The following is a 14015-nucleotide window of genomic DNA, read 5'->3' as shown; positions in this document are numbered from 1 at the left end:
AAAGTAATATTTATAATACTATAATAAAACATTATTTTGTCAAATATTAAACTATTTTAAAAAGCAGTCGCTTTGTTTTTGCATTTTTTAGGTTCAATAAGTTAGTTAGCAACAAGTTATTCAATGTAACAATAACATAGTATAAATTGATTTCACGGAGTGTTTTTGCACAGATAATTTATTATGAGTGAGATTTATTTAAAATCTTGCAAATATGATTGCTAAATATTTTATAGCCGCAGCATGCAAGGCAGCCAGCCAGGCGGCCAGGCCAAGGCCAGGCAGCAGATGCTGCTGCCGCTGCGGCTGCGGCGGCTGCTGCTGCTGTCGTATTCGTAGTTGGAAGTTCATAGTTGAAACAAGGTCAATATTGTATAATTTGACATGCATTAGGTGGTCTGACAGCAGGATACAAATATGTTGCTTGCTCAAGTCACTTCCAGGGCCTATCGGTTCACGCGTAGACTTCAGCGCCTGAACCAGTTTGTGACGAACCGTGGAAGTTGCGTCTCCGCTGCGACACAGGCCATTGAATCGGAGCGCATTCGAAGACTGTTCGAAGGGCTTGTGGCTAGTGATCGAGCTTCCCTTGCCCAGTCCATCACGCTCATAGAATCGACAGCTCGGAAGCACCACGAAGAGGCACAGGACTTGCTACAGCTGGTTCTACAGGAGAACAAGGCGCGCCGGAAGGACCACCAGCTGGGGTCGTTTCGGATAGGTACGAAGTGCTGCATTGGGCATACCTCCAGGCTTTCGTTAACAGATGCTTTTTATTCAACAAAGGCCTCACGGGGCCACCTGGCACTGGCAAGTCGACATTCATCGAAACTTTCGGAAAATTCCTGACTGGTTCCGGCCACAAAGTTGCTGTGCTCACTGTGGATCCTTCTTCGGCTGTTACAGGAGGTAAGGAGTGTTGAGGTTTTTCGATATGAGACGTTCTCATGTGTAAGGCACGTCTCATCGTTGTATGAACGGTAGACACTCCGCTACGGTCATGAAAGTGACCAGTATATTTCAGTAATATCGACTGTTTCAGCATAACATGACGTTCAATGTTCAGTCAGGGAAGGAAGTGCTGCTTCATCCTGCTCTAAAACACAATATTGCTTCAAAATTGCTTCAAACGCCTTGCTGACTCGCCGTTTTGCCATCAAACTTTGCAGAGCATACGTCCTTGTCGCATAGTGGCCCATTATTAACATTGTCTACAAAATATGTCAATCGACCCAACCTGATGTTCGCAAGTAAATTTAAAGCTAGACACAATCATTGGAAGGAATTGTAAAAAAAAAAAAAGAAAAAATGCTCTGTGACATAACATAGCTTATCCCAGCCTTTTGAATCACCGGCGGTGAAAGAAGCGAAAGCAGCAAGCAAAGCATACACCGCAAACTGCATTAGGGAACTTATTTGGCTACGAAGAGTAAAATGAATGGTTGCAATGCTTTTCCTGTGAAAATAAGCAGCAACCGTGTTTTATCTCCCCCTTCAATTCCATTATTTCCCTCACCATTCTTTTTTCAATGTTTCCCTCCCGAATACCCCTACCCACACAGAGTAGCATGCCAGCAAAATCTAAGCGCCAGCAAAATTCTCTATTTTTCCATTAAAGAGTCTCTCTCTCTCTCTAAGCAGCAACCAATCCATAGAGCCTCTTTGTCAATAACAAGTGCGTCAAGTCTACAAAGGCATACTTGATGCGTTATGTGGTGACGTCACAATGGTCTTAATCATTGAACTAGAAATGTTCTCAAGAGTGTTGGTAACCCACTCAGGGCCTCTCGCAGACGTATTGAAATTAAGGAAGCCCCAGTGTTGCTCAAGTGATAATGTGAGGAGTCATTGGCAGTAGACAATTAAATGAAGGTAAAGGGGGAATAAAACTATCCCCTCCCAGAAGGCACTGTACTGACCAGGGGCCAGAAATTTGTCAGCACTGGAATAGGAAAAACGATAAGCACAAGATAGCAGAAATGTGCAGCAGCGCTGCTCACTGATGTAAACTCCCAATCAGTAGTGGTGCTATAGTACATCAAAGTGGTAGGCTCCACCTTTGAATCTGTCATGCCAAAATAGTCGCAAACGTTTAGTCAACTTTATGTCCTATTAAGAAATGTAGAAGCAAGCATTCTGTTTGCTGTCAGTCTGTTCCAAATTGTTGTTTCATGTCAACAGGCATTAGGTACTATAATCTGTATATATTGTGAGCACTGTTTGTCTGTTGGCTGTTTGTCCTGCCTTCTTAGAGATGCTGTGTAGTTAATACAGCGTTAAGCTTTGAATTAAAAGGAATCCAAGTACATTATCTTGTATGTCAGGAATAGAAAACTTCGATTATTGAAAGTACTTGATCTTAAAACCTGCTCCAAAACATAATTAGCATGCTCCAAAACTCATTTTACTGCTTCAGGGCTGCTTTGAAATCTCTTTGTTACTGCTCCCTGAGTTGCTCTAAAGTGCTCAAGCCTGCTTCTACCCATGTGTACTGAACAGCGGAACTCTACCTGGTTATTTTTGAATTAGCGAGCATACAGGAACTTATGAAAATTTTATAGAAATAGTGGTTATAAAGCTGGGAAAGCTGTTAATTATTAATCAATATTCAAAACTGCCATGCAGTGGAGAATAGTAATACTGCATTTGGTTACTAGTTTTTACCACCCTTGCAGTCGCTTCTTGTAGGCTATTTCAAAACCACAGTTATCCTTTGTGACATAAGTTATGGTGTAGCACTTCTTGCAGAAAAGTATCGCCTTCAGACTAGAGCGAGCGCCATTCACAGCATTAGTGACCTTTGAAAAGTGATCACTGGTGTTGGCGGCAGCTGGTATAAGTGATTTGGATTGGCATAAGTGACGGAGCCTACTCGGTTTAATATTCGCTAATAATGTCATCATGCTCAAAGCTCCCAGAGGTAAGCAAGAGTCGACTTTGACATTCTGATTGCCATTAGATGCATTTGTATCCGATGACCTCTCGGCAGCTATTCCTTGCTGAATGTCATCCGCTGTATCATCTAATGTAGTAATCTAATCTTAGAACAAAGAAGAATGTTTTATGTACAATACAAGAAAAATGACCAGAATTTGCGGAAGTACATAAGTTTAAAACAAAGAATGGAACAAAAAAATACACCCTGCACTCATTCTACTGGTGATCACATTGGTATGTTCAAGAAGACTGCACCAAGTGCCAGCATCCAACGTGTTGTGTTGGACATGCAAAGTCAAACCAGCAGCATAAAAAGAAAGTGTGCACATAATTGAAATTTTCACTTCTGCATGTTCTCCGAAGGGTTATATTTTAATTAAATAAAAAAATAAGTTTTAGAAAGACGTCCCAAGCATAAAAAACAGAAGATAATTCTTTGAAAGTCACCTTTGGGTGTTGCGCCACTGCCAGCTTGAACTTCCTTGGCGGCACTATAGCTCATGTTGTTTTGACACAGCTTCATAGGTAGCGCTGATAGGCTTCCAAATTATTGAGCGATTGGTTGTTATGGGATAAAACATGCTAATGTCTTGATTCCTGGTTGTGGTGGAGTTTTTGATGTCCGATATATATTGAACAAATACTGTACAGCTAGAACTTGAGAGGATGCAGAAAGATCTATGTGAATGTTATTTTATGCACAATGCGATCTCACAGTGCAGCAGGGCACACTTAATGTAATGACTTCCTTAATCAAATTTTTTCCCTAGGGATGTCTTGCAGATGAAGTCCTCCTGATAAAGCCGTTATGTTCAGTGCAATCTGGCCAGCTCAAACTTATGGTTTATAAGCTCGCACGAACTTCACATATGGTTTATAGGGTCCAGCATCCCAAATTAACTCAGGCAGTGATGCTATAATGAAGGGCTCCAGACAATTTTTACCTGGTGGGGTTCTGTAATGTTCACTGACATTGCACAGCAGACAGTTGCCTTGCGTTTCGCCTCCATCAAAATATGGCCGCCGCAGCTGTGGTTGAGCCCAGGTCTCCCAGTTCACTGGTTGAGCATCATAACCACAAACTTCACTTTATAACTTCATGAAGCTGATAGTTACAGATTTTTACTTCCGGCTGGAAAATTCTGAAGTGTAAATAGAAATGCTGTTTCCAGCCAGTCCAGTTGGAAACGGTGTTTCCATTTTCATGTGAATCTGACTAGACATAAGTTGTAATAATTTAGTGCATGTCGTTGAAGCACTCAGCACAGCATTAACATTTTTTCAGATGCTGCATTACATTTCCGGCACTTGCATGAGTGGTGATTAAGATTGCTGCTGCCTTGTTGAAGGCGCATTAAAATTTGCCTTCAACAAAGAAAATGCACCATTCAGGCATATCACAAAAGGAAAACTTACACTTGCCTTTGGCACTTTGGCCACAAGCAAAACCAGCTCTTTCTTGAAACAAAGCTTTATAGCCTTGTTTGTAAAATGAAGCTATAGCTTACTTGCACCTAAAATTAACTCATTGGGTGCAAGTATTGAGCCTGGGAGACTAGAGTGTTTGCATATTCCAACTTGGGCTAACAATGCGAAGCCAGGTTCTTTTCTTTCTTTTCAGTTGACAGTGTAGGGCTACATTCGTTTATTTACTACTGAGAAAGCAAGGGTAAGGAATTGAAGGTCCCATTATGATATAAATAGCCCCTTTAAACACTTCATCCGCGTTTGTGTGCGAGACCTGAACATTATCAAATCTCTACTCTATAGAGTGCAGTTTCTATGTATGTGCTGATATTTAAACAATCTTGTATAGAAGGCCATCGAATCAGGCATGTGAAATTAAAGCAAAAATGTGTTTTTTGATGGATAGCCAAACATTATATGATTGGTTCTGGTATGGCTCCAGGGAGTGTCAATTCTTATTAGCTTTTGTTGCCAGCATAAATGCTTTAATGTGCCAAAAATGTGCTAATTACTTTTTGTAACAACTTATTGTCACACAAATGAGTGAAAAAGGAGTATAGTTGATGCCTTGAACACAGTGTGGGGTCACAATATCAATATATGAGAATCCAAAAGAATTAGCATGGCTAATCGGTGGGGAATGCAGGATTTCTTTTTATGCATTCATGCCTAAAAATTTGAAATTCTGAAAATTTCCTCTTTTCTCCTGCATGTTGATTTGTGCCTCCACGAAAATATTAAGGAAGCCAATCAGACCCAGGAAAGCGTAGGGGAATGTTATATGTAGGTACATACCTATGCTTGTTGCATTTATCACTGGTTAGCCATGTAACCATTTTATGGTTAAAATCTAGTGGTATTGGAACTGATGAGCTCTGTGTGTTGCATATGATGCTCTACCAACTAAGATATGGCTGTCCAGTTCTCTATTTTCTGGAGTATTTATGTTATGTTTAACCTAACGTTGGGATGGTTCACCAGCGCACCCTTGTCTAAAGCGGCAGAACGACCTGTAAGCAGATTTGCGAGAAGAGCGGACAAGGGTAGTGAATTGAAGCAGTCGTTACGATATACGTATTAAGGAATTTATTCATTCATTCATTCAAGTACTTGCAGTGCTTCAAGGTCATTATTAAAAGGGAGGGCAATGGAAGTAAAACATATGCTTTAAATGAACATGTATTGCAATGTTCTTGAAAAGGTTCTTTAGTTCTCCTTTGTATCTGCGTAAATGTTATCCGATAGAGTTGCCACTGAGTGTTTGCCCTGTTAGTTCACACCTAGTCCATCTTGAAGTGGATAGAATATGACTAGAATGCTAGAATAGTACTAAAATTGAAGCTTATAAAAGAATAAATGCAACATATCTACTGGCAACCTCCATTTTTTGTCCTGGGTGATGCTGTTTTCAACTCTCGCATGGCCTCTCCCATCCTGTCACCCACGCCACATAGCACTTCACCACATCCAGGTCATCTGCTTGTAGGGAGCTGCTGCATTAATGTGAAATTAACCATGGTTTCAGATGCAACATGGTAGATTATTAATCACATAGTAGCGCTGCAAGGCAGTGTGGCCCGACAATGCCTGAATCAAATGTCCTGAGAACAAAATCCGCCGTCAGCATGAGCGGCATGCACGAGGCAGGGGCTGATGCACATTGCTGCTGCTTCTGTTCGCTTTGCAGTGATGGCAGCGATGATTCTGCTACAGGTTCGTTTTTGTCTTTTTCCAATAGCTAGATTAGTCTTGTAGATTCCACATTGTGACGTGCTGAGCCTGGTGCATAGTATACAAAGCCTCCCTTTGTGAAACAGCTGTTTTCCTTCATGACCTAGTGCTTGCAGTTAATAAGTGGAAAGGGAGTTGGAGCTTCCTGAAGTTTACTGCATTCTTTTGGTTTCTATGCTGGGGTACCCCGCTGCATTAACCTCTGTAAACAATTTTCATGGGCCTGACTTGCCCAGGCATGTTTACATTGCTGTAAGCTACCACGTGAACATTCTACAGGTTCTCTTCTGGGAGATAAGACTCGAATGATCCACTTGACCAGGGACCCTAATGCCTACATCCGGCCATCACCAACCAGAGGCCATTCTGGTGGGGTAACACGCACCACATGTGATGCCATCCAGCTCTGTGAATGTGCTGGCTACAATGTGATATTGGTGGAGACTGTTGGTGAGTCCTACTTAAGCGCACCTTTCAGATGTTGTGTGTCAGTTACTTTATCAAAACTTCATTGGCTTGCAAAGGTTCTGTTAGTGACGTAATCATATACATGCTTGTAAATTTGCTGTCCTGGTTTTTATTCTCATGGAATCGCATACTTGTACCGATTCTTGCGTTCTGCATTGGTCGCTTTTTGTTGAATGACTGAGTTTTCATTTTTAAAACTGGCGCAAGTTTAATGTAAAAAAGAAATTTTTGAGCTAAGTTGGCTGATTTAGCACCTTAATCAACAAAAGCTTTTATAACTCTGGTTTAGCTATTTAGCCACAAGCATTTCGTTCGAGCATTCATTTTCTCATGTAATGCAAGGCAACATTGTGAAATATGTCACCCTTCTGCAATAGCCACCTGCCAGGTTCTTCCCATGCCAATTACCCTCAGTGTCTGCATTGCTCTGTCTAAGTAGGTGGGTTTTCCCGATGGCAAGCCAGACTTTCCTTTCTGATTTTCCACCTGCCATTCGTGACAGATGGTTTGTTTAATTAAATATTGAAATAAGTCAACTGATTTAAAGTAATTAATTTAATTCATTATATAATTAATGTCTCATCAGAGCTTATCAGAGTCAGTTTATTAAATGAGCAATCAGTGCTTGCACATATTTGATAAATACCGGAGGAGGTGCCAAAGCCAAAGACTGACAGAGGACCTCCTGTTACAAGCATGCAAAAAAAAAATAAAAAAATGATGGCATACAAACAACAGTAAATAAAATTGAAACTGTTGCATAATGTAATTATTAAACATGCAGAAATATGAGACGAGGTAAATATAAAGGAAACATAATTTATTAACATATTATATAATTGCATAAACAAAGAAAAACAATTCAGTTAGTGCTCCGTACGTTCTTTTCAATGAAAAAAAAGTTATTCAGCATGATAGAAGAAAAGTATAGAAACTATGTTTGAGAGCATGAATCTTAGATAATTGCTTTATACTGAATGATAATGAATTTCGCAAAAATGAAGCAGAGAGGTTAATTGTGAATTTGTCATAATTAGTTCAATGCTTCAGTAGTGACAAATTGTTTTGGTATGAGAGGCGAGTGAAACTTCATTGAGGAAACTGGCTACTATTAATTATCGGAATGAGAAGTGATCCATTCATGAACTTAAAAATGAGGATGCCAAGAGAATAATGAACTTGAACCATAGATGAGACTCCTAAGATGTTATGAACTTGCAGCAAGGGCGCAGCACTGCACAAATAGCTGTTGGACGTAATAATGCATATGGCTTGATTTTGTATGTATTGTAGTGGTACTACATGTGTTCTTTAAGAAGAAATACAATGGTTAATATGGCTATGGATGAAAGCATAGTAGAGGGAAATGAGCGGGTGTAAATTACAGTAAGTTTGCACTTTAATGAGCACCCTTATGCCATATGCTGTTTTTCTTGTAAGGTAGTTTTCGGGTGGCAGTTAAGATCTATTCCAAGAAACATCACATGATTCAGTAGCAAAGAGTATGTGAGAGTCGAAGAAATATGTAGAGATGCAGGAATAGTCATTTGAGGAGATGAGAAGATGACAAAGCTAAACTTAGAGGCATTCATAGTAAGCATGCTGTTTCAACACTAGATTGCTGAGTTTGTGACACCGGTATTCTATTTATACGTTAAAGAATCTATGCACGTGTCAGATGCTAGTACGGCAGTATCATTGGCATGTAATATACATTCAGAAGAGTTAGGACAAAATGGCAGATCATTAATGTATATATACCAGAAAAAAAATGTGGCCCAAGGATGATACCCTGAGGAACGTCAACGTTAGTAATCTTCGCACTCTTCGGTGCAGAGAAAGTATGAGATGCAGGCTGCTTGGATTCATAGGTAGCATAAATGTTAATGTTAGTGCAGGGCAGGATACTCTAAGGGCATTTAATTTGTCAAAAAGTATGTTGTGATTAATTTAATCAAATGCCTTGAGAGATCAATCAGTAATGCACTAGTTAATTGGCCTCAATCAGTAGCTTCTTTAACTTTATCTGTTATTGAAATTAAAGCTGATTTAGTTGAAAAACCAGACCGGAAGCCGAACTGATGAGAAGATATGATGTTAAATTTTGCAAGGTATTTTGCCAGACGCACGATGAACAGCTTTTCAATGACTGTAGATTCAACACTGTCGATTCATTGTACTATACAGGGCTATATGGCTAACACCAATCCTATAACAGCTTTCGCAGTAAAACTTGTACATCCTTGTGGGTGTGGAAAAGAGCCTTAATTTCTTGGTCTAGTTTTTGCATTGGAGAGCTTTGGGCTACTAGTTAGTGATTCCTTGGTTTTTCATGCTATGCAGATGGTATCTTGCTATAGTCATTTTAATGCTACTGAGGGGAGGTCACTGGACCGTGACTCCGTGAAATTAATTTTGTACCTAGGACTATCACATATTCTCTATTTCCAAACCCCAACATGGAGATGTGGGGCATACTAAAATGAGAAAGTGCCTCCAACTGCAGGGGAATCGACCTAAGGCTCCTCTATTTTTTAAAGGTAGCGACAACTACACGAGCGCCCTCTTGAAGGGTCCAGGGGGCAGCACTAGCAGATGACGCGCCGCACTCTTTCGTGCATACCACATACTCATGAAGCCGCGCTCGGTGCCCACATAATTCAACAGATTTGTGTCTTATGCTGCTCAAGAAGCTTCAAAAGACAGGAATAATAACTTAAAGGGCAACTCCGGTGGTTTTTTCATCATTTTGTGTTTTTAATTGAAGTACATTCCTCGGCACGTCCTGACTCCAACACAAAAAAACCGTTTTTCAAAATTTCAATTAGAAGTATTTTTAAAAAAGAAAAACAGCAAATCGAAACCGAAACTGCTTTCACGGCCAGAAACGGCGTCCCATTTGACGAAATGGTGACGTCACACTCAGTATTAGAAAAACACTCGTACGTGCGTTGGATGGTGAAAATAAAGTATGGAAATCATGACGCACTGCATAAAATGTCTGAGGTAGTTCAATATAAGCCTCACAGTTTCATAATCACGCCGGAAGTGGACATTAACGCCTGTATACTGTTTGTGACGTCAGAAACTCAGTGTTGCCCGCATAAATACTCTCAACTTAAGCCATGAAAATGGCATATTTTAAAGCCGTATTGCGCGTGAACGGATTATCGTACTGCGCCCAAATTTTGTAGAATGCGTCAGGACGGAGAGGAGAACCTGTGGTAAAAGTTTCACTACAATATTCGAATGTCAAAAAACCCCTGGAGTTGCTCTTTAAACATGCGTGTGCAGCATAAACGTCAAAAAAAAAAATAAAAATTTTAACGAGCCAGCTCATTCTTCTGAACCATTCGCCTCAGTACAGCGGTTAGGAAACTGTTCATTAGTTATGCTTTGAAATTAGTAGCGAACTTAAAGTAGAAACGATATTTCAGTAAACTTATTGCGCTCGTTTCCTTACTAAAAAATAAATAAACTGCTAGTTTTCTACTTGGAAACGTCGTTGCGCACAGAGCTCTAATGCAATATAGGCGTCATTGCATTTGTAACCATTCGGGTATACTCCGTTTTATACACTTTTTTTACTCGAGTTTATTTCGTTTACACAGTATTCCAATAGCTTTATTTTGGAGAAAAGGTCAGTCTTTCTGCAGCTGTGCATTACCAACGCATGTATATCTTCCAACAACTACAAAAACAAAGTGGTATGATGCGATACAAAGCTCACGGATAATGTTTTCTCACTTTTCTATTCCTTATTTGCTTTATATTGTTTTCCTTATAGCCTCCCGGGCAATAATGTCACCAGTAAGCTTGGATGCCGCCTCTTGAAACTTGACGAGTCCCTGTGCGCGTTCAGCGGAATTTGTTTGCGTTCGATACAATGCCGCGAGACTCCTCCATTAAAACAATGGTTTAATAGCGTTTCACACACACGATTGTTTTTACACTTTTTATGGTACAAATTTTTGTTTTTTATTTTTAATTTTATACACCAATATTTAGCATATGCAAATATTGACTTTCTATTTCGATCATTTTGACACATTTGCACCCTCCTCTTTTTTTAATGTTTCATTTATATCAATTACCTGATCAATTGTACGGACTAAATTTTCATAATAAGCATTATCAAGCATTGCCTTTTCATTCTGAGCATTTTGACGCCATTGATTCCACATGTTATATTGCAGTCCTGATCTGTTCGGGGAAGGTGTGCGAAACGGCAATGACTTTTCACTAGACGTCCACAGTACAAGTAATTGCTACATAGTCTTAGCGTTCTTAATAATTTGCTCATGAAATAGCATATGCCCAAGCAAAGGTTATCCTGAGCAAGGGAATGGCTCTTTAAGCAGACAGAAATCACTTCGCATAGTCGGGTCTTTTCCGTGGCCATGAAAATCTTATGCCCGATCTCATGAGGCCATAGCTTCCTTCTGTTGCGATTATCGTCACCGCGAGGAATGAAAAATGACTTTTTCGCGTCTTCCGCATGGTTCCGGCAGCCGAAAGCACAGCAGCCTGGCGCAGCCGTATGTCACGCGTATGCTTCAAAATTTGAGTTCAGAGATGTAATTCTTGCGTTCGCTTGAGCTTAAGTACTGCATATACACTCCTAAAAATGCAATAGATGCATGTGGAGTACTTTTTGCTTAACTAATCGGCCAATATCACGCTGGCAAGCGCAGATCGCCGTGCATTTCAGCGGCACAGCGAGCACCGCTGGAACCTTTAGGCGGAGCTTGGCGGTGAAGAGGTCACGTGCAGCCAACCAGCCTATCGGAGGGAGGGGGGCAGCTGGATCAAGACCTGTTGCTACCTTTAAAAAATGGAGGAGCCTTAGTCTGAGCGCATGTTGCAAAAGGCACTAACCTGCTGACGTCACCTACAGTGACAAAAAATGGTGGCAAGGAACGAGGGGCAATGGTGTTCCTAAAGGAGGCAACCTTTACGACTCTGGTACAAAGGTGACATGATTGGTCAACACAGGCTCGCACGGGAATCATGTGAGCATGGGATAACATTTTTGTACATACGAAAACTGCACTTGAACCGAAGTGCTGCTGATCTCTTTTGTTTTGGGAAAGCTGAAGGAGCCTCTCCTAACATGGTCATTCAGAGAACTTGCTCTTTTTGGGTGGCAAAATAAGGTGAAGGAGTGCATGGCCGTAGCTTGTTAACCGGAGCCATGCTTATGATTTTCTGCAAAATGAGGCCTTTAACACTATCATTTAATAATTGTTTCATTTTAGACATCTGTCACATAACCTAATATCTGTCTTACTGTACAGTCTTGCAGCGCAGACTGTACTTGCATACCTCTCCCATGTTACGACAAAAATCTGTAGATGTCACCCAGTATTACATGCACATGTTCCATTTGCTGAATACTATGACTGCGCACCATATGCCTATAACTTGTATCCTAGTTGCTCCTGCCTCTTGAAGTGTGTCGTCACACGCCTACGTCTGGAAAGTGATGTGGCCCCACCAAAGTGGCTACCTTGACGTTCCAGGCCGTGTGCTGTTTTGCTTTGCACATAGGCGTGGGGCAGAGTGAGTACATGGTCGCCGACATGGTGGACCTGTTCGTCTTGCTGATCCCACCTGGTGGCGGTGATGAGCTGCAAGGAGTCAAGCGAGGAATCGTGGAAATGGCTGATCTGATCGCAGTCACCAAGGCTGACGGCGATCACCTCCCGGAGGTAAGGCGCATGGCCGCAGAGTACATCAGCGCCCTCAAGTTTATGAAGCCTCGAAGCCACCACTGGAAACCCAAGGTCAGTTCTCTACAAGAGTTATGGCATTGAATCGCATGCTGCTGGGCTTGAAGTGAATTTATATTTGAAGAGCGAAATTCTACTGCTGGAGCACGTGCGATATGGAAATGAGTTGGAAATTCATCGGACGAATGGCCATTACATTGCATTTTTGTTGTCATTGCATGGCATTGCAGATGCATTGAAGAGTACTGCAAAATTTACCTTCCTAGCAAAACCATAGAATCGACTCCAATTGAGTGCGCAGAGGTCAGGAAATTTCTGCATTTTCAACTATCTATGAATAGGAAAATCACCGTGTTTGGCAAGTATGGACAGCTCAAATTGGAAATAATGAACAGAATGTGATACATAAGGAGCACAGGGTCTGGAGTGCGGCAGTTTGGTAGCTCCGTTTTTTGTTATTTTTTTTTTTTATGCCAGGAAGAGCAAACATAGCTGCATCACTGCAGGACTACTGTACACGTGTGGAGCTCTTGGAGTAGAGTATGAAATACCAAGCAATCTTTTCATGTCAGCAAGCTATCCCTCAGTAGCAAAGTGCACACAGCAAACAACTTTTTTTTTCTTTCTCAGAAGCTCAATATTTCATTCAACTGGAGTTTCAGTTTAAGATAATTAGTTATATTTTAGTGATGCCAACCGTAACAGTAAATAAAGAACAAAACCGTAACAGTAAATAAAGAGCAAACAAATACCTGTTGTTTCTGAAAAAAGGACATTTGTGGAAGCAATTATAACACCTTCCTGTATTTCTCTGCCAAGGACTTGCATGCATTCTCTTAGTAAACTTACCTTGTTAGATACAGGAAGAGTATCACATTGGATTCCAAAAGGATGCAAGTGTAGCGGAGGATGGCAGAAGGTCAGGTGGGTGGATGAGGTTTGGAAGTTTGCTGGGATAGCATAGCTACAGCTCGCGCAAGACAGTGTTAGTTGGAGGGATATGGGAGAGGCCTTTGTTCCGCAATGGACATAGTTAGGCTGCTGCTTATGATGATTCTGTGTACTAAGATGTTTTGAGATTTCATGGAATGATCATCATTTACAGGTGCTTCAAGTGTCTGCAAAGGCCAAGGTAGGCATCTCTGAATTGTGGGATGTCGTGCAAGAGTACAGGCAAGCTCTGGAGCCTTCAGGGGAGCTGGACAACCGTCGGCAGCAGCAGCGTGTGCGCTGGCTATGGACCTATGTGGGCTCGGAACTGGAGCGTCGACTCCGTAGTCATCCCGACATAGCTGCTTGCACAGCCGAGCTGGAAAAAGCGGTTATTGATGAAACAATCACACCTGGCCACGCCTGTGACCAGCTAATGTCACAGTTCTTTAAAGAAGACAGCTGAAATTTAAACATGTGAATAAATGGAATCTTATTTTAAGTTTGCAAGTGGAGCACAGTTGCATTAGAAAGTGCAGAAAGGCACGTTAGACCACATCATTATTGATTTGCACATTCAGCTGTATATTTATGCACATATAGATGGATTTATTGAAAGGAAAAGGCAGAAAGGTTGGCCGGAATAATTCAAATCTGGCCTGCTACTCTGCACTGGGGAAGGGGAAGGAGAGAAGAAAGAAGATCATGATGGGTGACGATGTGGGAGAAGGCACATGAAATACATATAGA

General features: G+C 41.1%; 1 protein-coding gene across 1 annotated transcript; it reads left to right on the top strand.

The window, feature by feature from the left end:
• The first annotated feature begins 264 nt into the window (after positions 1–264).
• LOC146190801 (methylmalonic aciduria type A protein, mitochondrial-like) lies at positions 265–13775 on the top strand. Its single transcript, XM_084601179.1, has 5 exons — positions 265–721; positions 787–909; positions 6415–6585; positions 12154–12389; positions 13441–13775. The coding sequence occupies exons 1-5, from the start codon at positions 418–420 to the stop codon at positions 13729–13731; spliced, it is 1125 nt and encodes a 374-aa protein (XP_084457305.1). The 5' UTR covers positions 265–417; the 3' UTR covers positions 13732–13775.
• Positions 13776–14015: the final 240 nt, after the last annotated feature.

The sequence above is a fragment of the Amblyomma maculatum genome, chromosome 4, assembly GCF_055883805.1.
Source record: "Amblyomma maculatum isolate TAMU_Amacu chromosome 4, ASM5588380v1, whole genome shotgun sequence".
Classification (NCBI taxonomy): Eukaryota; Metazoa; Arthropoda; class Arachnida; order Ixodida; family Ixodidae; genus Amblyomma; species Amblyomma maculatum.
This window is presented reverse-complemented; position numbering and strand designations above follow the sequence as displayed.

Bases quoted from the DNA above. Each gene is read 5' to 3' on its own strand.
- LOC146190801 (XM_084601179.1), top strand. From the start codon at position 418: ATGTTGCTTGCTCAAGTCACTTCCAGGGCCTATCGGTTCACGCGTAGA. The intron at 6,586-12,153 runs GTGAGTCCTACT...CTTTGCACATAG, and splicing joins GATATTGGTGGAGACTGTTG to GCGTGGGGCAGAGTGAGTAC. The intron at 12,390-13,440 runs GTCAGTTCTCTA...CATCATTTACAG, and splicing joins GCCACCACTGGAAACCCAAG to GTGCTTCAAGTGTCTGCAAA.